General features: G+C 39.4%; 1 protein-coding gene across 2 annotated transcripts in view; it reads right to left on the bottom strand.

The window, feature by feature from the left end:
* Positions 1-25,677, bottom strand: part of ANTXR1 (ANTXR cell adhesion molecule 1) — a 328,385-nt gene that overhangs the window by 36,327 nt on the left and 266,381 nt on the right. The window contains exon 18 of one of the 2 annotated variants that reach the window (XM_069068889.1): positions 11,562-12,302. The exons of the other annotated variant lie outside the window; for it this stretch is intronic. Coding sequence (XP_068924990.1) covers positions 12,243-12,302 — 60 coding nt within the window. The 3' untranslated portion in view covers positions 11,562-12,242. Of the gene's footprint in view, positions 1-11,561; positions 12,303-25,677 lie in introns of those variants that run through there. 2 annotated transcript variants of the gene reach the window in all.

Raw genomic sequence — 25,677 nt, 5'->3', positions numbered from 1 at the left:
CCTTCCTTCCTTCCTTCCTTCCTTCCTTCCTTCCTTCCTTCCTTCCTCCCACCCTTCCTTTTTTCCTTCCTTCCCTCCCTTTCCTTCCCTTCACTTCCTTCCTTCCTTTCCTCCTTCCTAGATCCTCATAAACATTAGGTCTGAGATTTATACCTCCTGTTACAATGGGGATTTCTATTCACAAGCTGTATTATTCTCACACAAGCCATATCCTTGTACACATTTATTCCACAAATCATTGCTGGTGGAGGTGGGGGTAGGGTAGAGAGAGAACTGTGGGAAAGAGTTACTTGTTGTTAGGGCTACCTGTGGTATACTGGAGCTCCACCTTTATGGAGTATGGCACCTATCTTTGTTTTCATTAACATCATTCACTTTCACAAGGCTCATCCATGCAATCAATGCTGTATTGACTAGATGTAAAGTGAATGTGAAACGGATTTTGGGCAGTTCTAATTTTACCATCCTCTAAGCTTGAGGACGACATAACCAATGGCAAATATGCTGTCATGGAAACCAGAACTTGGAGGATCAGACCATAAATTTCAGTGACACTCAACCTCAGTCAGACCTGCTTGAGATGATTCAGCAAAAGCAAGCAAAGGGTACCTAGACCCAAGTTTTTTTTTTATGGGGTTCAAGCACTCTTGACCCTTGTACTCAAAAGAGTCTCCATGATGCTCCTATAGAATCTTTTCACATCTTCAGTCTTGTACCAGAGAGATTTAATGGGCAATATTCTATCTCTGCCAAAATAGTCAGATATCAGCCACATAGGCCTGTCTAAAACATGATATATCACAGCCTGGAAGTTTGGTGGCCACATATGTATCACAACATCTTCTGATATATCTAACCCTATAAGTATAAGCCAAGGATCACATGGGGAAATCTAAAGACTTATTGTAACCCCTACCAATTCACTTTAGCCCCTCGACAATAGTAATAATGGGCTTTGTCATGGATTTGTCACTATCTCACAACCATGAAGCTTGTGGATGCACTAATCAAGATGGGTTAGTTCTTTCTCCCCTTTTCACCAAATCAATGTTCCACTTCCAGAAATATGTACTTTTTTCAGTTCCACATTTCCTGTCCTACCTGACCTCTAACTGAGTTGATAGCTTATCTCATACTTCTATGTTATACATACTGCTGCAAATGTACAAATTTACCTTTAAACCAACACCAGTTCAATAGAGAAAGAATGCTAACCTGACTCTCAAAAAGAATCTCGGGTGCTCTGTCCTATTGCCCACCAAGATGACTGGATTAATGTGTCATCCACATGCCACTGTGGATTCTGCTCTAGTCGCTCATTTCATTCCCTTATACAAAACACTTCACTTAATGCAAACTTGGGTTTTCTACTCCTGGTTATTTCTCGCTGTTGTTCTATTTGTTGATGATTTAGGGCAGAGGAAGACTCTCAGGCTTATTTGCAACATATCCTACAGGCGACCTAGAGGTATCTGTGTTTAAAGAGAATTCAAATAACACTCCTCTTCAGGGGAACCCTATATGTTGATGAGCAGGTCTGGCTAGCTGCCCTAAACATGTACACTGCTAGAATTACCAAGAAATTGGTAGACTCTTCCCATTCACCTAGGTAGCAAGACCTTTCAATCGTGGTTAACAACCAACCATTTGTATTCTCCATTACTTCTTGTTTCGACAAGCCCATCTTAAGCTCACATCATACCCACTGAACCCTTGCTTACTCCTAGTAACTGAAGATGGGCAGGACTATATAGTCTGAAAAGGTCACATACTTGTGGACCCAAAGGAGCAACTTCTAACTTTAACTATACCTGGCATGACTATAAGTCTAAGGAATAAAATATGAGGACCTGTACACAACTTACATGTTTAGAGTTGGTGGAAATCTTCTACTAATGACATCCCACAAAATGGTAACCCATGGCCTTGGGCTCCAAAAGAGCATTCTAGGAGAAAGAGTATGGAATAGAAGGCAACAGCTTGCATGCTGCCTTTGTTGTTGTTGTTTGTTCTTGAAGAGGACCATGACATCAGGGATGGAATAGGATTGTAGAGAGACAGTAATCACAACTGTGAATGTGAATGGGATGAATTCTCCCATAAAATGGAGGTGAAAAGCAGAATGGACTATCAGGGAGGTAATGCCATGACATGCAAGTGAATTGGATTTAAGTGAGGGAACACTGTGTAAAGTCACCAGCCTCACTTTCTCCCCTGGAACCATCTGGGTCCAGTGGCAAGATATAGATCAGGATGACTGGAGATGGCTCAGGATGCAGTGGGAGACCTTGAACTTTTTAAGCTAAGGTCTTTAACAGGTCTCAGTTTGACTGAGGCAACATTCATTCAGTGATTAAAGCTATGTAAGAAATGAGACAGAGAATGGTCTCTATTATCTAGTAAAAAAAATCAATCTTGGAGGGGAAGATCCTCAGGGTTTTTGGTCAAAACAGAAACAATTGCTATGTCCCTTCACTCTGAACCAATCAGGGACCAAACAATGACCAAGCAGGGCTTGGCCTGGATCTTATTATTGACCAATCAATGAAAGCCAGAGTAATTTGGGCTTAAAGCAAGGTCCTTAAGAAAAAAAATCTAGCCATAAATCCTAAGATATCTTGCAAGATTTTAGTCATCAAAATTTACATTCCTTTGGGCAGAGTGCTGGCAGGTAAGGATATCTTATCTGGACAGAGGGAAGGGAAAGAAAGAAAAAAAAGAAAGGAAGGAAAGAATGAATGAAGGAAGGAAAGAAGGAAGGAGGAAAGAAAGAGGAAAGGAAGAAAGAAAGGAAGAAAGAAAGAAGCTGTGTTTCCCAACTGGCCATATCTAGTTGGGTTCTCAGTGGGGCAGCTGTTACTACTACTTACAGAGGCTGTTGTTTGTCCTTTGTTCTCAAAGAGGACCATGACGTCAGGAAGGTGATGCCATGACATGCAAGTGACTTGTATTTAAGTGAGGGAGGGCTATGCAAAGTCACCAGCCTCACTTTTTCCTCTGAAGAGATCTGAGTCCAGGGCAAGACAGAGATCAGGACAACTGGAGATGGCCTTCACCTTTGTAAAGTAATGCCGACTTGGGCTAATTATGTACGTGAAACAAAAAGTAAACATCGGAGGCATATTACTTCTTTCTCTCTCTCTGTATTTTTTCCCCTGATTGCTCCATTCACATAGCTCTGCCCCCATATTCTGCCAACTTTGAATCTCTTGTTCTGAAACTCAGGTTACATTGTTCTGCCTAGCCCCTTGGATCTGTTACCTAATAGATTGCTGGCTTTGGCCTCTGAATGGCTTACTCATTACTTTCTCTCTGATTCCCTGGAATGAGGCATTGTGCTTGGACCATATTTTGCCTAGAGAGGAAAAGAATTAAGGGGGAATATGATATCTGTCTTCAAATATTTGTTGAATTAAATTTATTCCCTCAGAAGGCAGAGATAGGATTAATGGGTAGAAGATGTAGATTTCATCTTGACATGAAGCAAACCCTTCTAACAATTATGGCTGTCTAACAATGTAATAAGCTTCCTTGGAAAGTTGTAGATCTTCTGTCAGCAAATACTGTCATTTCCCCATGGCATTTCTTGTATCTGACCTTTCCCCCTTACTTATCACCCTACTTCAGGGTCCACATCGCTTGTCAAGTGTTCTACTACCATAGCCTTCTAATCGGTCTCCCTGCCTCAAACCTCTTCTTACTCCAATCCATGTTTCACATAGCCACCAAAGTGATTTTTCTAAAGTGTAGGCCTGGCCACATCATTCCTTTACTGGGAGAAATGATAATTTCTCTCTTATATTAATAACCAACTTATTGAATTAGGAGCAGGATTTTAAAAAATCTTTCTATTTCTTCATTCATAAATCAGCCCCTTGCATGTCATTCAGCCAGCATCTAAAGGACATTGCTGATAATGAGACTGAATTAACTTTCTCCTCAATCTTGTTCGAACCCCACCAAAGTAGGGGAGCCTGTTGTGTCCTACTGAGGCTTTGGTGAGAGGGAGATTCTTTGTCCAGATTGTCGTAGGCTGCCATAAATGACATAATCAAAGTCTTGCTCCCAGTCCCTCATTAGAATAGGCCACCTTTCATTTTAATATTCATTCTTCTTATTAACCTATCAGAGTTGATTGCTACCTGTTTGGAACACCCACTCTTCCAAAGGCACATAAACATCAAGAAGCTGCCATGATCTATCTTTTGGTTTGAGAGAGGTGGCCAAATGACCATCCTTTTAAAAATTACTCACTTGGGGCATCTAGGTGGTGCAGTTGAATAGAACACCGGACCTGGAGGCAGGAAGACCAGAGTTCAAATATGACCTCAGACACTTAACACAAAAACTAGCCGTGTGACCTTGGGTAAGTTTTTAACCCCAATTGCCCTACCTCTACCCCTCCAAAAAAACAAAAAGAAAATTACTCACTAGCCATAATTAATAAAATAATGAATTCCCCAGAAATTATGTCTCTCAAACTTTTTATATGTCACACTTACGCAGTAAATTCCAGTGGCTCCCTATTGCCTCCAAGACAAAAAAAAAATAAGTTCCTTTCTTTGGCTTTTGAAACTTATAACAATCTGGTCCCAACTTATTATATATTATTTACTTCCCTACACTTTATGGTCAGTCAGTCAATCAATAAGTATTTATTAAATATTTGTGCCAGTCATTGTGCTAAGCACAGGGGACACAAAGAAGGTCAAAAGATAGCTCTTAATAAGAAAGGATCTCACAGTCTAATGCAAGAAATGAAATGCAAATGACTATGTACAAACAAGGTATATACAGGATAAACTATAAATATCTAACAGAGCTGAGGGATTAGAACTAAGTGGGATTGGGAAAGCCTTCCTGGGGAAGGTGAGATTTTACCTGGGACTTGAAGGAGGCCAAGGAGGCCAGGAGGTGGAGATGAGGGATGACATTCCAGGCATGGGGGACAAGCCACAGAAAATGGCCAGAGCTGAGGGATGGAATTGAGGACCTCCTCCAGAAAGGGCAAGGCCAGGGAGGCTAGGTGGCACAGTGAATGGAGTGCTGGCCTTGGAGTCGGGAGGACCTCAATTCAAATCCAGCCTCAGACACTTAACACTTACTAGCTCTGTAACCTTGGGCAAGTCACTTGACCCCAATTGCCCTGCCTTCCCCGCTCCAAAAAGACAAAAAAAAAAAAAAGCAAGGCTAATGTTGCTGGATCAAAGAGTGTGTGTGTGTGTGTGTGTGTGTGTGTGTGTGTGTTGGGTTTAAGGTATAAGAAGACTGGAAAGGTGAGGGGTGGGAGGGAGGGCTTTGAACACCAGAGGATTTGATATTTAATCCCAAGGGTAGTCCAGTCCAAATGGCCTTCTTGTTCCTTACATATAACACTCTATCTCCCATCTCTGTCCCTTTGCCCAGGTTGTCTCCCATTTCTGGAATGCCCTCCTACCTCACCACGTCATCTTAGAATCTTTTGTTACCTTCACAACTCTTTGGAATTAGAGTTGAGGTTGGGTGCCACCTTCTACATGAAGCCTTTCCTGACCTGCCAGCTACTAGTGCCTCTCCCATTTCTCTGCACATTTATTTTATGTTTGTAGGTACACGTATGTGTGTCTCTGTGTGTGTGTGTGTGTGTGTGTGTGTGTGTGTGTTATTTTCCCCAAGAGAAAGTAAGCTGCTTGAGGATAAGGATTATTTGGTTTGGCCTCTGTTAACTCTGGTGTCTTGAACAGTACTTAGAACTTAGCAGGTGGTCAATAAATGCTTATTGATTGATTGATCACTGGAGTGCTTAAACTGTAAACTTGATTCCTAGATGGGGATGCTATGGAGGAGGCTCCTACTCAGGTGAGGATTGGACTAGATGCCTTTGGGGATCTCCTTTAAACTTGAGGTTTGCGATCACTTTTAAAAGACTTGTTGACTTTCTCCTTGACCGTTAATGACCCGTGAATCCTTGGCATATGGAATTTATCTTCATCCCCCCACCTCTACACTAAAGATATGGCATCATTACCTGGGGGAGATAAGACATCCAGCCATTTAACACACACTAGCACACTCACTGATAGCACCTTTGCCAGTGACAAACCTCAAAAGACAGATTTCAGTGTCCTAAAGGAATAGTATGTGATTCAGGAAAAATTATGGTTTTAAGTATAGCTTGGAATGTTAGGATGACAGGCCTGCATGAGGTGATTCAGTGGGAGCCCAAAGGATGTGGCTAGTGATGGAGTACTTGGGGGTAAGCTGATGGCTTAGAGTCAAATTACTCATTTAAAAGTTTGACTTAACAAAATTTTTGGCCTGAGATATTGAAAGAATATACAATTCATTTAAACTCCCCGTAGTTTTTTGTTTAATACTAATATATATATAATTCCCCACTAAAGTTCTTTTAAGGATGTAGGAGTAAATTTGGATTCTCTAAGGCTGGAGTAGAAGCAATCTTTAGAAAGTTTCTTACCAGGCTGGAAAGCCCACAATGATCTTTGAGCCTGCTGTCTGATGACTAGCTTAGGTAAGTGCAAAGAGGCTCATTACTAAGATCTTGGCAACACAGTGGCGAATTTTATCAACTACAGTAACTCTCAAAGAATTGAATGGAGGAGTTGTTACTTGCATCTGTGAAGGGTGTGCTCACAGACAAGATCATGAATACTTCAAGTAAATATTGAAATATATGGGTCAAATTATGGCTAACTTCGAGACTTTTCATGTGGTTTTTAGTTTGCAAAAGCAAAAGTTAATGTATTTAACTGCATCAATTCCTTTCTGCCCTCTGTGTCAGCATTAGGGAAATTAAATTTTCCAAACTGATATGAACCATGAACTTGATTGTGTTGGGATTGGGAGGGGTGGTTGTAGAACAGCTGTGTAGGAAGCAAAGAAATTCATTGTGAATATGAAGATTAAAACTCAAAACTATGCCAGGATCACTGATAAGCCTATATATTTTGGCATAAGAAAGTACATGAACTAAGCAAGGGTGCACTGGAGATTGATGGGAGTGGGAGGAAGAAAACCAACATAAGCACTTTTGTGTTAAAAAGATGAAAGAATCTTAGAATTAGTCTAGTCTAATCCTTTCATTTTATAGATGAGGAAATTGAATTCCAGAGAAGTTAAGTGATTCTTCTAAGGTATCACAGCTATTTAGAGGCAGAGTCATGACTACAACCCAGGTTTCTTATTCAATCGTCTTTCTGCTACATCACACTGTCTCTCATCCTGCTCTTATCCTTCTTCTCAGATGGAGGGTAGCTAGCAACACTCAAAAGATCCCATCTTTAGATCTATTTTCTGAAACTGTGCCCATGATATACCAGATTACTTGGGGTAAAGCTACAGAAGAAAGAGTAATAGTTCACAGTTCTATAGTACTTGAAGACTTAGAGAAGAATATTATCATACCCATTTTTAAACATATAAGAAAACTGAGCTTTAAAATGGTTCAGTGACTTGCTCAGGGTCAGACAACTAACAAATGTCAGAATTAGGACTCCTACCTAAGACTCTTGAGACAAAGTCAAATACTATTTCCATTATAACCCACTTTCTCAAGCTCCAAAGGATTAATACTTTTCTAGGGGGAAAGAAAGATGGCACCCCATCTCCATCAGTTAAAACAAGGGCAATCATCTCATGGTGTGTCAGGATAGGATGAGTTTGGGTAAGGAATGCAATATAGCTCCAGCCATAAGAAAACTGACATTCATATTATTAATATCTTCTCAAAATTTTATGACACTGATCACTTAATATCATTTATACCCAGCTACAGGGGGACTCAAGATGGTGGAGTGAGAGTGAGCATTTTTGCCAAGCTCATCCAAAACATCTCCTCTACAGCCACCTAGAAAATATGCCAGATTGAATTCTGATCAAGAAAACCAATAAAACATCACAGTGAGTAATTTTTCTAGCCCAGGGCAACTTAGGAAGATAGACATAGAGACTTATGGACACTGGGGTTGGGGTTGGGCAGGAGCATAGTCCAGGGGGGGAGTAGAAGCAATAGAGGGGGGAGCATTCTAGCACATAGTGATGATAAGGGGCTAAGACTGAATACAAGGGCTGGAAGCACTAGGGTAGAAAGAGATTCTAGGGGACACTCAACTCAGCATGGGAACAGGAATATGTGTCAGCAGGTAGCTCTGTTGTTTATTACCCAGTTACAGGTCATAATTCCAGAGTAGAGGGGAAAGGTCTAAGTTATAAGTGAGAGAACAAGGAACAAATTCCAAAAAACTTAGTTGTGTGTCTCTGATCCCAAAAGGGGTAACTCAGTTCTAACTTCTAGTCCCACACATAAGCCTACAGTGAAAAAGCTAAGACAAGAAACCAACAGTAAAGGGGAGCCAAACAGTTCAGTTGTTTGGAGCCTACAGAACTTCCCAGTGGGCTAAAAGTGACTGAGCCCAGCATCAGTCTACCGAAATTCAACCATATCCAAGCCAATCAACCCAACAACTGGGTAAGGAATTTGTATAGTTGATAACATGAGGTCAGTGAACAAATGTGTCACCAGATCACACGACCTTGGAACCATTGAAAACTTGTAGGCTCCCAGATTAAGCTGTGAAAACAGCATAAAGACAGAAAAATAGAGCTCAGTTCAGACATCTTCCTTTCCCATACCCTAGAAGTGAGCAGAGGCCAACACTAAAATAAAGTCCAAAGTTAAGAAGTAGGTTTGAATAATGAGCAAATAAAGAAAAAGAACCTGACTATAAAGAGTTACTATGGTGACAGGGAAACTCAAGACACACACTCAGAAGACAATGATTTAAAAATCTTAAGAAGCAAAACCTCAAAGAAAAATGCAGAATGGACAGAAGCACAATAAGAATTCTTAGAAGAATTAAAGAAAGATAGAAAAAAAGGAAAAAAGAATTAAAAAACCAAATGAGAGTAGTAGTAGAAAAAATGGGAAAAGAAATGAGACGTATGCAAGAAAGTTTTTTTTATAAAAAGAAAATTAATAGCTTTATAAAAGAGGTACAGAATATTACTAAAGAAAATAACTCCTTAAAAATTAGAATTGGAAAAATGGAAGCTAATGACTCCATGCGATATCAAGAAATAAAATAAAGACTGAAAAATAGAAGAAAATGTGAAATATCACAGAAAAACAACTGAATTAGAAAACAGATCAAGGAAACATAATTTAAGAATCATTGGACTACTTGAAAATTGTAAACAAAACAAAAAAAAGAGCCTAGATGTCATATTTCAAGAAATTATTAAGGAAGGGGCGGCTAGGTGGCACAGTGAATAGAGCACTGGCCCTGGAGTCAGGAGGACCTGAGTTTAAATCCGGCCTCAGACACTTAACAGAAAAAAAAAAAACTAGCCATGTGACCTTGGGCAAGTCACTTAACCCCAACTGCCCTCCAAAAAGCAAAAAAAAAAAAAACTATCAAGGAAAACTTCCCAGATATCTTAGAACTAGAAAGCAAAGTAGAAATCAAAAGTATCCACTCTCAGGATTTTTATAGCCAAAACCCAGAATTCCCAGGCTAGGAGAAATTACTGCAGGTGGCAAAAAAGAAAGAATTCAAGTACCATTGAACTACAATCAATTATCACACAAGATTTAGCAGCCACCAATGTAAAGAAACAGAGGGCTTGGAATATGATATTCTAGAAGGCAAAGGGAATGTGTTATCTCAGAAGGCTTTTTTCCATACAGCCAAAACTCAGCAAAACTGAATATAATTCTACAGGGGTAAATGGGCGTTTGATGAAATAGAAGACTTTCAAGAATTCCTGATGAAAATAACAGAGATGATTAGAAAATCTGACATTCAAACACAGAACTCAAGAGAATCATAAAAAGGGAAATGTGGAGGAGAAATAATAAGGGACTTAACAAGGTTAATCTATTTACCTTCTTATATGGGAAGAAAATATATGTAAATGGAGCTAGGTGACACAGAAGATAGAACACTGGGCTTGGAATCAGAAAAACTCATCTGCCTGAGTTCAAATCTGGCTTCAGATACTAACTAGCTGTGTGACCCTGGGCAAGTCACTTATCCTTATTTGCCTCAGTTTCCTCATCTATAAAATGAATGGTTAGAATTGTTTAGAGAATGGAGAAGGAAATGGAAAACCATTCTAGTGTCTTTGCCAAGAAACCCCCAAAATGGGATCATGAAGAGTTAGACCTGCCTGAAACTACACAACAACAACACAAGTAAATGCAGCATCACCAGAGGTCTTGGAGGAAGTTCAGCCTGGATGCGATTGTGTTGTATTGGGATGATCTAAAAAGAAGAACCAAAGAGTAAGAAAGAGGAATTCACAAGGAGAGAGGGGAAGGTAGGGCAAGAATGGGGAAAATTACCTTACATATATAAGGTATGTGAGGAAGAGTTTATACAATGAAGGAGACACAGGGCAGGGGAGAATGGGCAATGCTTGAACTTCATTCTCATTTGACTTGGCTCAAATAGGGAAGAACAAACATACATACCCAGTTGGGTTCAGTAATTCATTGTACCTGACAGAGAAGTGGCAGGGGTGGGGAACCTGTGGGCTCGAGGCCGCATGTGGCCTTCTAGGTCCTTGGGCACAACCTTTTGACTGAGGCCAAGTTTTACAGACCAAATCCTTTTATTAAGGGGATTTGTTCTGTGAAGTTTGGATTCAGTCAAAGGGTTGCACTTGAGGACCTAGAGGGCCACACGTGCCTCAAAGCTGCAGGTTCCCCTCCCCTGGTGGGAGAAGCAAAACAGACTCCTGATGGGGGGACAGAATCAAAAAGAGAAGGAATAGTATAAGAGGGTAAAACACAGTTAGCCATCATAAGTGTGAATGTGAATGAGGTGAACTCACCCACAAAATGGAAGAGGATAGTAGAGTGGATTAGAGCCAGAATCCAACAATATGAAAAAGCATCCTTGACATAGACATATATACAGAATTAAAATAAAGAACCTTCACTGAATCTATTATGCTTCAGCTGAAGCAAAAAAGGGGGGGGTGACAATCATCATCTCAGAAAAAGCAAAAGCAAAAATAAACCTAAATGAAAGAGATAAACAAGAAAACTGGATTTTGCTAAAAGGTACCATAGATGATGGATTAATATTGGTATAGAACCAACTAACGGCACGATCAGCCTACTCTGAAAATAGACTTGTAAGTAATGCAAATGTAATTCTTCCTTTGAGATGTCCTTGAGGAGTGGAAGCAGAATGAACAAACGCCAATCCAAGTGGGGACTCGTCTTCAACTTTATAAAAGTAAACTTCTCCAAGTCTAAAAAAACCTCCCAAGGCACTGCTTTGTTTTCTTTAACTCAAGTAAGAGTTATTATGACATTGATGTTCTACGTTCTTTGCCCAAGAGTATTAATAAGTGCTATGATATTACTATTATAACAATAGCAGCTTAGATTTCTAGAGAGCTAAGGTTTACAAAGTACTTTTTCCAAAATAACCCTATGAGGTATGTAGTACAAGTATTATTCCCATTTTATAAATGAGGAAATTGAGAGTCAGAGAGATTAAGTGACCATCCCAGCACTTAAGTTGATTTTGAATAACTTTAATGCTTTTCTGAATTTGTGCAAGGTCCTGGGTCCTGTAAATGGATAGCACCTAGCAGATATGGTTCTAGGTGGAAGGTTATTAGGCCATTTAGTTTATACAGAATACAAGTTGCAAGTCAAAGGATGGTTTTTTGTTTTTGTTTTTGGAGGGCTTTCTGTCTTCTGCTCAGCACAGAGCTGTGCTTCAGAAAGCGGATAACTGCAACAACACGGACATATTGCTACACTCAAGATGAAATAAATGGGCCGAGTTTGCTGCAGAGGTCTGCTGTAATGTCTTATTTTTAAATTTTACTGTTTCCCACCTATAGGCTGTTAAAGTTTATTATCATAGGGAGGACACCGAATGTTCAGATATATTTTTCCCCCTATCACTTTCAAGGAGGAACCATTCTCCTGAATGAGGTATCAATGCCCTCTTGTTTTTAGAAAAAAACTCCCAAGTGGCCACTACCTTATTTTATTTCATTGTTTTCTTTCTTTCCTTGGATCACACTTGTATATCCTAGGCTGCAAAAGAAGCCAATCAATTAAAGTTTTGTCTCTTTGTAATTAAAGGATACCATCTTCGTTACTGCAGTTCCTCTCTAATTTCAATCTGCCATGTATTGAATGGAAAATGTTCATCTTTTCTTCAGTTGGTTCAGATAATTAGCACAAAAGACTTCAATACTTTCATGGATTACTGGTTTCATTCCTGTTGGGACGTCTTCTGCTCACTGCTCTTCTTTGAAAACTTTCTTTTTTTTTTCTGGAGAAATGAATTCACTGCATTTATTAAATCATGATACTAATTTTTCAATCATATCTAACAAATATGTGAAAGTTTTTGATTTAATTCAGCTAGCAAATTTTCATCTTCCTCAATTTTTTTTAACAAATTGGAATCAAAACCTACTGAAATTTCCCTTCCAAACCTTCCATTTTTCTGTTTTGTGGGTCACTATGGTCAAATAATTGATCACTTAGTGGTTAACCTGCTGGTGATGAGTCTTTCTCACTTAACTAGGCCAGTTCTTGGATAGCATAATCTGCTTCTGGAATCAGACTCTGAACTTTTTTAGCTTGGTGGAATCTGCCAGAGATTGCACTTGTCCTCTGGGCACTCCTCCAATAGAATGGAAATTCCTTGGGGGATGGGAGGTGGGACTTCCATTTTGTATTTGCATCCTCAGCATCCAGCACTGAGGAAGGCTCATAATAGATGTCCAATAAGTGTTTGATGACTGACTGATGAACTGACTGGAAATTTCTGAGAACAAAGATGACCTCCATACCAGGAAGAAGAAACACAAAAGACAAAGAAAAAGATATGAGAAAGTATGATAATGGATAAGGTGACTACAAATTGTTTGGGTGGTAACATGTATCTGTCACTATTCTCTTTTAGTGTAGGCATAAAAGAAAGACTGAGATTTAGAAGAGGACACTTGTTATAAAGTTGTTGTTAATATTGGTTATAGTGAGAATATTGGGAATGAAGGGTAAAAAAAGTTTTCATTATTATCTTTGGGTTATTAAATTGTCCTATGAGGAAAGGGATGCATTGCACGACAAAAAGGGGAGATCTTGTTTAGAAAAGAAGACACTTAAACACAGACATGTGTCTGTATAACATTTCATTTCTATCTCACAAGATGCTATGTGGGGTGGGATGGGGTCAACAAGTGAGCACGTGGTGCTGAGAAAGAAAGTCTTTTCCATGGGTCAAATAATATCAAAGTTGTCTAAGTGTGTTTGAGAGTGGAATATAGCCTACAAAATTCTTCTGATTGCTTTCTGCAGCTTTGGGGAGCTCTGGTCCATGTTTTGGCCCACTAGTAGGTACTGGTTCGGACTTAAGCTTGAATGGGTCCTAACACCTTAGGTCATCTCCAGAAGTTAACTGGCCTCCTTGGTCATTTGGGGACATATAATCAAGTGTTAGGAGACCTGGAGTCAGGAGACTCATCTGTCCTCAGATACTTATTGGCTTGTGACTTTGGAAAAGTCATTTCACTTTGTCTCAGCTTTCTCATCTGTAAAATGAGCTGGAGAAGGAAATGACAAACCATTCTATTATCTCTGCCAAAAAAATCCAAATGGGGCCATGAAGAGTTGGACATGACAGAAAATTATTGAACAACAACAATTGAGTGCTTGGTCACATTTTCGTGGGACTTTTTTTTTTTTTTTAAAGCAAATGGGGTTAAGTAACTTGCCCAAGGTTACATGGCCAGTTATTTTGTGTGGGTGTTAAATATCTGAGTCCGGAACTGATTCTGGGTCCTCCTGACTCCAGGATGGAGCTCTTACTCACTGCGCCACCTAGCTGCCCCTAGTGGGACTTCTTTATACTTCTCTGGGCTCCTTTCTTTCAAACACCAATCTCTGGAGTTGGTCCAAAATTAATTTAGATGTAAGTGATAATAATTTCATTTCTTTATTCAAGGACAGGAGTTCATAAGGTAGAGTCCACAAGGAAGTCTAAGGGCTATTAAAAAAGACCAGCCATACAAACATGTATATCTTTTTAAAAGTATCACTTCTATTCAGTTTTGAAATCTGGTCTCCGCTAAAACCCTACTGGGACACTTCATACCAGAGCAGAGGTGATTTATTCCTTTTCTTGCAGCTTCTGACAGTGCAGTTCAAATTCCAATCTCAAAAGTGTTTGATTAAGGACTTGCTGACAGATGGGGTCTTTATCAATTGAAAGCCATCTTATCTGTATTTGGAAAGACATCACCAGAGAGTTGGTCATCAGGTGATTTTTTTTTTTGTCATGGCAACTCATTAAATTGCATATTAAGTTAGTGAAGTGTTTTGCTCCTGATTGATAGGGGACTAACATTGTTGAAATGACAGATATTGGTAATATTGTAGTAGATACTGGGATCTACATTAAATGATACAAAATAATTAATTTTCTTCTCTTTTTTCTTTTTGGAGGGGGGGGATGAGGGAAATTGGGGTGAAGTGATTTGTCCAAGGTCACACGGCTAGTTAGTGTTAAGTGTCTGAGGCTGAATTTGAACTCAGGTCCTTCTGACTCCAGGGCCAGTGCTCTGTTCACTGTGCCACCTAGCCGCCCCCAAGAATTAATTTTTAAAAGGATAATCAATGCAACAATTATTTATCCAGGCAAGAACCTCAGGAAGGTGTGTGGGTTTCTTGGACATGCCATAAGCTAGAAAGCCATCTGCTCTTCAAAATGGTTTTTGGTTCAACAAGTTGTTAATAATTGCTCTGGGACTTCTTTCCTTGTGACCAGGGATTTTTGAAAACATCATCTATTCTATATTCTATTACAGAGCCGCTAGGGGAACATTTTCCCTTTGTTATGGCTCAGTTAAAGGATTTGTTACGTATAACATCCTAGCACTCTAGAAGGGGAAGATCCCTCGGGCATAATTTTATGTCTGCAGTATTCCTGACAAATTGGCATCCAGTTAGTTCCCTTTTGAAGACTTCAATGACAGGTATTTGATTCCTTTTAAGGCAAACCATTCCACTCTTGGGCAATTACTGTTTGTTAAGAAAGTTTTTCTTTCCCTACATTTAAACAGAAGCTCAATCTCCCCACTCCACACCCCCCAGTCATGTCAGAGGTCATTTTCTTCCCTCTTCCCTGATCTGGAGTCAGAAAACTAGTGTTTGGGTGCCAGCTCTGATACTAGCTGCGACCTTTCTGATCAAAGAGCAAATAGGCCATTTTGACTGGAACAATATGAAAGTGAAGCCTTCCAGTAAAAAGAAACCCACCACTTCATTCCATTGCTGGACAGCTGTAATCATTAGGAAGTTTTTCCTTTCATTGAGCCAAAACCGACCACTCTTCAGCTTCTACCCGCTGTTGTCACAATACTATTTCATATCATGCCAATATGACTGGACAAGCCAAGTTGTGTGAATTAATACGTCCACCCCAACTACCGTATTTGCCTCAGAATGTTTAATTGAATGTATTTCAAAGTGCTCTCCGATTAAAAGCTAAAAATATACCAGATATCCTGCTTTACAGAATAGATGCATTCTAACAAAGATGTCTATAGATGAACACTCCTATAAAATGAACAGTGTTTTATTTATTTCTGCAGAAAGACAACCCAGAAAAATCTTGTTAAATTACTGCTTTATTTCAAGATTAGAGAAGACATCAGAATGGTAATGCAAGATGGTTAACTAAAATTTTTGAGGTGGACTGGGAAAAATGATGGTTATAGACTCTGGAATTAACACCTGGAAAAACATTATTGTGGAATTAGAATCTCCATGGGAATATTGACACTGGCTTTTTGAGCTCCTGAGGGATCCTTCCCCCCCCGCCCCATTCTCTTTTTTAATTAAATTTTTATGGTTCAAGTTTTGGGACCAGTTTGCAGAATTCCAAATTAAGACATAAATCATATTTTAACCTATTGTTGGGTTAAAAAAATAACATCATGACTTAAATGAATACTGATTTTGATACCAAAGTTTTGAGTTTGAACTTTCAGCCTATTAGGCATAAATGGAAAGACAAGGACTTAACAATTGCAATTTTGCAAATTATCACCCTGGGAGATGTCCATCAAAAATTTTTCACATTGGTAAATGTGGCATTCCCGTCACCCCCCAGCTGCCCCAATGGTTGACCTGAGATGCATATCACATAATCCAATGTGGAGTAGGTTGCCAAGTATAACCAAGATGATGGTGTACTGTGGCACATTAAGAAATCTTGGAGATGTCTTTGAATCTCTTCTCTCTTTTACTCCCATACAAATCAATTAATTGCTCAGTCCTGTCCATTCTATTATTACCCTGTCTCTCATTTTAGCCTGGTCTTTCCACTCCTTCCACAATAGGTCAGGCCCTAACTGGTCTCTCTGACTAGCCTTTTTCCTCTCTAAATTAATCCTTTTTAAAACTGGAAGAATGCTCTTCCTAATGCATAGGTCTGACCATGTCACACTTCTATTTAAATGTAACTTCCCATTACCTAGCTGATAAATTACTTTCTCAACAACTTGATTATAATCCATTTTCTATTCTCATAATACCCTGTTTCCATTTGTGTACCTACATACAAGCCAAATTAGACCATTAATAGCTTCTGAATGTCATGCTGAACCTTCTCTTATGTTAGCCCATTCAAACTGTCTGTACCCCATACTGGGAATGCATTTTGTTCTAGTTACTGCGGAAGTAATTTTCTTTCCTCAAGGTCTAATGCAGATGCCACCTCCTTCAAGAAGACTTCCCTGATTTCCATACCTCTCACCCTTTTACTATGATTCCCTGTCACCATCAGCACTACGGACCTGGAATTAATTATACATCCTTATTCTTTTGCAAAGAATGACTGGTGACTGTTTCATTTTTCATCTTTGTCTACCCAGTGCTGTGTAAAGTGTTTTGTACGTAGTAGACATCTAATAGATGCTGAATTAATTAAATCTGGCTTTTGTATGGAAATGATGTTTTCACAATCTGGTGTGAACAAAGAGTGCCTGAATTGATCTGAGTACCAGAGAAGTCCAGTGGCGGCCCCGACAAGGTTTAGTGGAATTTAGGATAACAAAACACATCAAGGAATATGATATCCCTACTGGACAGACATTTAGAGGATTTGGCTGGATTTTCAGTATTTCCATTTAATTGTGTGACCCTAGATGACTCATTTAGGCTTTTCATGACTCACTTTCCAAATCTATATAATGGGAAGAATATCTGAACAATCTGTTTCACAGAGCTGTTATGAAGACATGAATGAGATAATGAGAATAGGAGGCAGTCTTGTGTAATGGAAACAGTACTAGAGTGAAAAGAAATCAGAGGACTCAGGTTCAAATTTTGATCCTGTTATTTATGACTTGTGACATCACAGGCAAATCACTTGATACCTCAGAGACAGTGTGGTATTGTGGATGGGGCATTAGACATGGAGTCAGGAAAACCTGGGTTCAAATTTCATCTTTAGAGACCAACTAGCTATGTGACCCCTCGCAATGATTTTAACCTCTCTGGGCTTCAGTTTACTTATTTGTAAAATGAGAGAGTTGGACTCAGTCACCTCTCAGGTCCCTTCCAAATCTAGCTCTATAATCCTACTCCATAACAATAAAGTCCTATATAAATGCCAAATATTTTAATTATTGTTGTTATTATTGCAATGACCTTCAAAAATTATGTAAAAATATTAAGGACAAAGGTGATGTAGACATCACAGGAACATCAAAGACCTTCTCTAATCTATGGTAGTGATATACTTTCCCATTCCATCTTACCACCATGAAACTTAAGAGTCTTTGGTTAATTGGGGAACAACTGAACAAGTCCATAAGAAATGATGAGCAAGCAGACTTCAGAAAAACCTGGAAAGACTCCCATGAACTGATGCTGAGTGAAGTGGACAGAACCGGGAGAACATTGTATATAGTAACAGCAACACCATATGATGATCAACTTTGATAGACTTAGCTCTTCTCAGCAATGCAATGATCTAAGACAATTCCAAAAGACTCATGATGGAAAATGCTATCCGCGTCCAGAGAAAGAACTTTGGAGTCTGAATGCAGATCGAAGAATACTATTTTCTTTTTTACCCTCTTTCTTGTGCTTTTTTCTTTCTCTTCTGATCCTTCTTTCACAATATGACTAATATGGAAATATGTTTAATATGATTGTATGTGTATAGCCTATATCAGATTGCTTGCCATCTTGGAGAGGGGGGAGTGGAAGGAGAAAAAAAATTGGAACTCACAATCTTATAAAAGTGAATGTTGAAAACTATCTTTATATGTAATTAGAAAAATAAAATACTATTAAGTGGGGAAATAAAGAGAGCCTTTGGTTATCCCTCAACACCTTTGAATCCTAGTTTATACTACAAGAGAAAATTGAGACCAAGAACGATTTAAATTATTTGATGAGAGTCATGGCCAAGAAACAGAGTAAAGGTTAGCACTTAGGACTAGCCCACAAAACTGTTACTTTGTCCATGTATCATTTTTCTAAGTGCATTGCCATGTATACTGTGGTACATCAATAAATCTCAGAGATATCTTTGAATCTTATACTTAGAATGTTATCTTATATTTAGAACTTAGTACCCACATAGCAGCAGACACAGAAAAGGGATTTCCCAGAAGACTTGAATGCCCCCAAACTTGAAAAACAATTTCTTATTCTAGTAGACAGGATCAAAAAGTGACTCTGGATCTTTATTTTAAATGGTTCCATTTTGACTAGGCTAAATTTCATTGCAATAATTTTTCTTGTATCCAAGGTGTGTGAACTTGTCTAGAGAACTCTTTAAGGAAGTCTGCCATTTTGGGGAACAATATTGCTAATACTTGGCAAGGGTTTCTATAATAGAAGGACTCATTTATTGGCTCATGATGGCATTGAAGTGACCCTCACGCTATGATAGCTGTTATGAAGAATATTACCATTTCTGGCTGATTGATGCCAGCCATCTGGGATGACTTTAAAGAGGATACAATGGTAAACTGTGCGTTGTCCTCTGAGAACAAGCCTGGTTAAGTGTAAAGGGACCCACCAACAGATAATTTGCCACCAGATGAAGACTTTACTGGCTATAGAAACTTATACAATTGTCTAATAAGTCATGGAGGGGTTTCCATCTGTGTAAGTGGAGGAAGCATTGATGAAATCAGGGATTTTTTGAAACAAGAAGAAAACTGTCACAGAAAAAACCCCACATTACAGTAAAAATGCTTTGCCATCTGTTTCTAATTATTAACAGTTGTGATGTGTATTGAATATTACTTATGACTTTTCAGTGGCATTCCATCTGTTTCCCAAATTCTATAAATTATTTATTAAATGAGCTTCATATGACCAGCATGCCCAGTGCATACGAAATAAAATTCTTCTTCAAATTTGACCCGACAATGACCTCTATGAGAGATCCAATAGGAAAATCTAAGATGAAGAGTAGAGATGAATCATAGAATTACAAACACTGCTAGAGATTATATACTCAGTCTTGTTGCCTTTATTGAGGCTTCCCCCAGGAGTGACAACCAACAGTGTTTTTAAAAGCTTGTAGAGGAAGCAATACATATAGCAATTACTAATGTATTATTAATATATTATAACAATTATTTTAGCAATTTATCCATTTACTCAACAAGTATTATCTATTATTCATTCAGCAAGCATCTATGTTCCTAGCACTATGAAGATACAAAGATGAAAAAGTCAGTCCCTGTCCTAAAGAAGCTTATGGTCTTCTTGGGGGTAAACAACATGTACAAAGATAAGTGAAGGAAAAATATATAGAAGCAAATGCAAAATAATATAGGGAAGAAGGCCTTAACAACTAGGGGATCATAAAGGCTTTTTATAGAAGGTGGCACATGACCCGAGCTGTTGAAGAAACTAGGGATTGTAAAAGGCAGAAGTGAGGAGGCGATGTATTTTCAGGTACAGGGACAGTTTGTGCAAATGCATGGAGATGGATATTAGATATGTATAGGGAACAGGGAGCTGCTCAGTTTGCCTGGACTATACAATGCATGAAGATAGTAATGTGCAACAAGCCTGGAAAAGTAGCCTGAATTCTGACTGTAAAGGACTTTAAATGATGAAAAGAATAGTGTGTGTTTTATCTAAGATATTCTAGGGAGGCATTGGAGCTTCTTGCTCCTGGGCATGCCATTATTAAATCTATGGCCTATTCTTCAATGTGTCTTTTATTAGTGTCACTAAAATGTGCTAGACCAGGGAAACTAGGTGGTGCACTGGATCTGGAGTTAGGAAGGCATGAGTTAAAATCCAGTCTCTGACACTAGCTGTGTGATCCTGAGTAAGTCACTTAACTTCTGTCTGCCTCAGTTTTCTCATTTGTAAAATGGGGATAATAATCGCCTCTACCTCCCAGGGTTGTTGTGAGGACCAAATGAGATAATAATTGTGAAGTAATTAGCATAGTGCCTGGCACATGGTAAACATTATATAAATGTTAGCTATTGTTGTTGTTACTGTTATTATTGTTGTTAGTGAAGTTAGGTGGTGTAGTGGATACAGTGTCAGACCTGGAGTCAGAAAGACCTCAGGAAGACACCACCACCACCTCCACCACCTCCACCACCTCCACCAACCACAATAACAACCTTCTAAATCCAGATCAGATTTATCTCTCCTATCCTTCATCAGCTCTCAAGCATCTTCCTAAGTTTAATCTTAGAATCAGTTACAGAGTAAAGATTTTCAGAATGTGTTATCAAGATTGTTTCCTGGGACTCCTCCCAAAAATCTCTTGTACAAAAAGGCAAAGAAGAGACAAAAGCAGGTCACTTTGCCAAGTGTTGTGACTATGTTGGTTAGTGAAGAAGAAAATAAAATGTACATCATTGATAATAAGGATAATTTTGTTTTCTAGTCATTTTTTATTCTTGTCTGACTCTTTGTGACTGCGTTTGGACTTTTCTTGACAAAGATACCGGAGTGGTTTGCCACTTCCTTCTCCAGTTCCTTTTACAGATGAGGAAACTGAAGCAAACAGTGTAAAGTGACTTGTCCAGGGTCACAAAGCTAGTAAGCTTCTGAGGCTGGATTTGAACTCATGAAGATGAGTCTTCCTAAAGCCAAACTCAGTGCTCTATGCATTGCACCACCGAGTTGCCCCTGATTTAGAAACCATTGGGTTAAAATCCCAGCTTTGATACTTGCCAGTTGTGTGACCATGATTAAATTACTAAACCACTCTGAACCTCAGTTTCCTCATGTGTAAAAGAGTAATGATACTAGTGTAAGCTAGGTACAGACATGGACTCACTCATAAGGGTTGTGTAGTCTGCAGCTTTGGCACCTGAGTTAACATCCACACCCTCCTTGGTGCACTCAGTCCAACATGACCTTCACCTGCAGATCTTGGGTTTTGAGGGGTGGGAGAAGCAGTATGTTACAGCCACTCAATTATGTGCCGTATCTATCAGTGTCCTAGTGCCTGGGTAACTCTAATATATATGGAGATGCAATTGAACTGCTCACAACTGTAGCGTAGAGTTCCCACCATGGTGCTTCTTAATTAATTAATTCTTAATTAAACTGACACAAAATCAGTCACCATGATATCAGCTCTTAAATATAAATCATTTGCTAAATGACAAGACAAATGAAATTAAAATCACAGCATCAATCATTATCTTTCCCTTCAAACCCTCCCCTCTTCCTTAATTTCCTGTTACAGTTGAGGGCAACACCAACTTCTTTGTCACTCAGGCTTGCAATTTGGAGTTATCCTGGTCAAGATGTTATTCTTGACTCCTTGGTCTCTCTCACCTCTCATATCCAACTCTTTGCTGACACCTGTCAATTTTACCTTCCTAACATTTCTTCCATACATTCCCTTCTCTCCTTTGACACTGTCACCACCCTGGTGCAGCTTCTTATCTCCTCATTCCTGGGCTATTGCAATAGCCTGCCTCAAGTTCTCCCTGCCTCAAGTCTCTTCCCACTCCAGTTCATCCTTCACTCAGCTGTTAAACTGATCTTCCTAAAATGCAGGTCTGCTTCCCTCTACCTAATAAAGCTCCTTGTGGCTCTCTATCATCTTCAGCATCAGATTTAAAATCCTGTCTGGCATTCAAAGCTCTTCATCTCCCAGTCCTCTCCTACTCTGACAATCTTTTTACACCTTCTTCCCCTCCGTGTCCTCTATAATAGAGTAATACAAGCTTCCTTACTGTTCCTCATAAAAGATACTCCATCTCCAGACTCTGGGAATTTTCACTGGCTGATACTTAGGTCTAGAATGTACTCCTCCTGGTTTCCTGACTTCCTTCAAAACCCAGCTAAAATCTCACCTCCAAGAAGCCTTTCCTGATCCCCTTAAGGCTAGCTAGTGCCTCCCCTTTATTGATTATCTCTGATTTATTCTTTACATTGTATCTTGTTCATACATAGATGTCTCCCCCATTAAGTTGGGAACTCCCTGAGACCAGGGACTGTCCTCTCTCTTTCTTTTTGTCCCTAGTGCTTAATGAAGTACCTGGTACACAGGAGGTACTTAAAAATGATTACTGACTGACTGACAGGCTAAAGAGAAGGAAAAATAAATACAATCATGACATCTCAACAGAAGGTAAACTCTGGAATAATCAAATTATCACAGTTTACCCATAATTCCGGGCCATTCTCTCCCATCAATACATGCGATATCTATGAGGGATAGTGGGCACTCAATAATAGAAACCCAGAAGGGAAGAAATGCATGGGGAGAGCCATGTGCTTGGGGCAATTCATAACTGTGGCCTGAAGCTTAACCTTGATTTCTTGGGTCCTTCAGGAACAACATAAACTGCACAAAGTCATTTCTCTGTTAGCAGCTGCCCTTCTTTCTGCTCCTCACCAATCACTTGTTGGCAAAGCTCAAGTCAAGTCAACAAGCACGTATTTTGTACCTACTACGTGTCAGGAAGTTCTGGGAATATAAAGAAAAGTAAATAAAAAACAGGCCCTTCACTCAAGGAACTCACAGGCTTACTTGTGCAGACAACTATGCACGAGGAAGCTAAATACAGATCAACTGGAGAGAACTTCAGAGGACAAATGCTAGAATTAAGGGGGTCCTGCAGAAGGTGGGATTTTTGATGAGACTTGAAGGAAACCAGGGGGCAGAGGTGAGAAGGGAGAGCATTCCAGGCATGGGTGATAGCCAGTGAAAATGCCCATATTTGGCGGATGGAATGTCTTGTATGAAGAAGATACTATGGCATATGATCTTTATGATAGTGCTAGAAAATGGAAGATGTAGTTGGGATGACCTCAGTTTTATAGATGATGATACTGAAGACTAGTGCTTAAAATTCTAGGGCATGTAGGTGGTGAAGACAGGGCTTAAAATGAGGTTTGCTAACTTTTAGTCCCCTACTCTTTCTAACCTTCTCTACCTCATCCCTGCTCGTTGGGATTTTTTTCCTTCAAAGATCACCTCAACCACATGGTCTTCCCTTGCCTCCTCAAATATCACTAGAGTATTTTGTCGGTATCTCTCCATTGTCCTGGAAATCCCTAACATGTATTATACTTGTTTGCAGTTGTCATATTCCATATCCTTTTAAAATCTCTGTATCTTTAATATCTAACATAATGTCTTTCAAACAATAGGTGTTTATTAAATGTTAGTTGAGTCCAATTGACCATGGTCCACTAGTAATATGACTTCTAACATGTAAGGTTATTTTTTTTTTGTTTATCTAGAGGGCCTGAGAAAGTCCCCAAGATATACAGAGGTCTAGACGGCCTCTACTATATACAGAGATATATATATAGCATCCAAAAGAGGTTTACTGTACTGTAATCTCACTAAATCATGATTCCATGAAGAAAGGAAATACCTAGAATAGAGCATAGGAGGCTTTTCCTAGTAAACAACATTCCCTAAACTTTGTTGTAATCTGACTTTCAGATGCTTGAAAATTCTACAGGAAGGATGGTGCTATTTTAGGGAGTGTCTAATGTACACAAGGAAAGGGGATGTCTCCAGATGGTGAAAGAGATGGTAGCCTAGAATAGGAGCTAGAGTATGGCCTTGATCTACCATAGCTTTTGCTACTGCTCATGCCAGCACTCACATAGAGTTTTGCATCATTTGGGGGGAAAACTGACTGTGTTACATCAGAACAGACACAAAATCAGTCACCATGATATCAGGCTGTGATTTGGAGTTGGGGGTTGGGTTGGGTGGGACTGCTGGGCTCTGATACTGGTTTTAAGACCTCTGGTTATTTGATCTCTTTAAGTCTCACTTTTCTTGCATTACTTACATTCCAGGATCATTATAAGGAAAGCAATTTTTAAACTTCAAAGTGGTATAGAAATTAATTATAGTTACATTGCTTCAGAGTCTTCTCACTGTAGTGCCCTGCACAGATCTGGTACTCAAGGCTGGTTTCAATTCGAATTAATGTTACCTTGGGTAAATCTCCTCAGTTTCCTCCTTTGTGGAACAGGGATAGTAATTGTGCTTTTAGGGTGCTTTTAGGGATAGTGCATTGTAACTCCTTAAAGTGCCAGGTAAGTGTGAGTTATTTTTTATGGTAATAATGACTAAAATTTCTTTCTCTAAAGCCTTATTTTCCTGCCTCAATATGGCACCAGAGATGACCTTGGAAGGCAGGCCCTGCCAAGTTAGGGTTTGAGTAAAGGTCCATTGAAGGGGGCTGTATACTTGTGATCTGGGGTCTATCTAGTCAGTTTCAGAGAGGGTCAACCTGAGATGATAAAATGGAACCCAGGTTCTATAGGTGATAAGATTTTCAGCTACATGAACTTGCTATGAGAACCCATAAGCACAAGTAAGGTGGGATTTTTGTTATTTTTTTTTTTTTTTAGTTCAGTTACCCAGGCTCAGGCTAAATCGTAAACTTCTGAAGGATTAAGCTCCTTTGAACCTTGATAATTCACAACTGTGATGAGTCAAGTAGGTTTCATGCCTTCTGACTCTGAGCCAATCAAGGGCCAAATCTTTGTTATATATTCTGGGAGGTTGGCATTTTGCTTTGGGGGTATGCTCATGAGAAAGATCTTTGATTTCCTGGTCTAGACTTTGAGTAACCCTATGTTCAGAGCCCCCCAACTGCTCAGATTTCTCTGCTCCCTAGATCTGGTGTGATATGTAAAATGTATAACAATATCACTATGTTCAGATGCCTAGAGCCCTGTCTGTTGATCTTTGTGCTAATTTCTCTGCTTGTATTTTCTATACTCACTTCTTTCTCTGTAATTAAAGTAGGACTGTTAACCCCTTTAAAGCTGTCTTTCCTTTATAAAGTCGATCAAAAGAACCTGTGCTCGAGGGCCATCCTGGGTTTGCTAGGGTACTTGCTACTACACAACCTACTAGGGTACAGAGGCTCTGTTTGTGGAGGGAGAAACCACACCACAAAAGCATGGACCCTTGAAGTATTGAGTGAGAGGCAGAAATTGATAGCCTCATTCTGCAGGAAGGCAGCACCAGGAAGTGACTTAGCAAATTTTTAACTTGCCTAGGCATTAGGCAGTTTCCAGGGGAAGCAGGTAGTTGCTGCTTCCTTCTTCCCATTCTCAAAGGACAAGAATGCAGGATATAGAATCAGACAGAGCATTAGAGGGGCAAGAACCTGAGAGAAATCAGGTAGTCAGTCCACCCA

The sequence above is a fragment of the Petaurus breviceps genome, unplaced genomic scaffold (genome assembly GCF_028583685.1).
Source record: "Petaurus breviceps papuanus isolate PSGF00001 unplaced genomic scaffold, PetGlider_PUasm1.0 90775, whole genome shotgun sequence".
Taxonomy (NCBI): Eukaryota; Metazoa; Chordata; class Mammalia; order Diprotodontia; family Petauridae; genus Petaurus; species Petaurus breviceps.
Note: the sequence above shows the minus strand (reverse complement) of the source record. Positions and strands in the feature narration are given on the sequence as shown.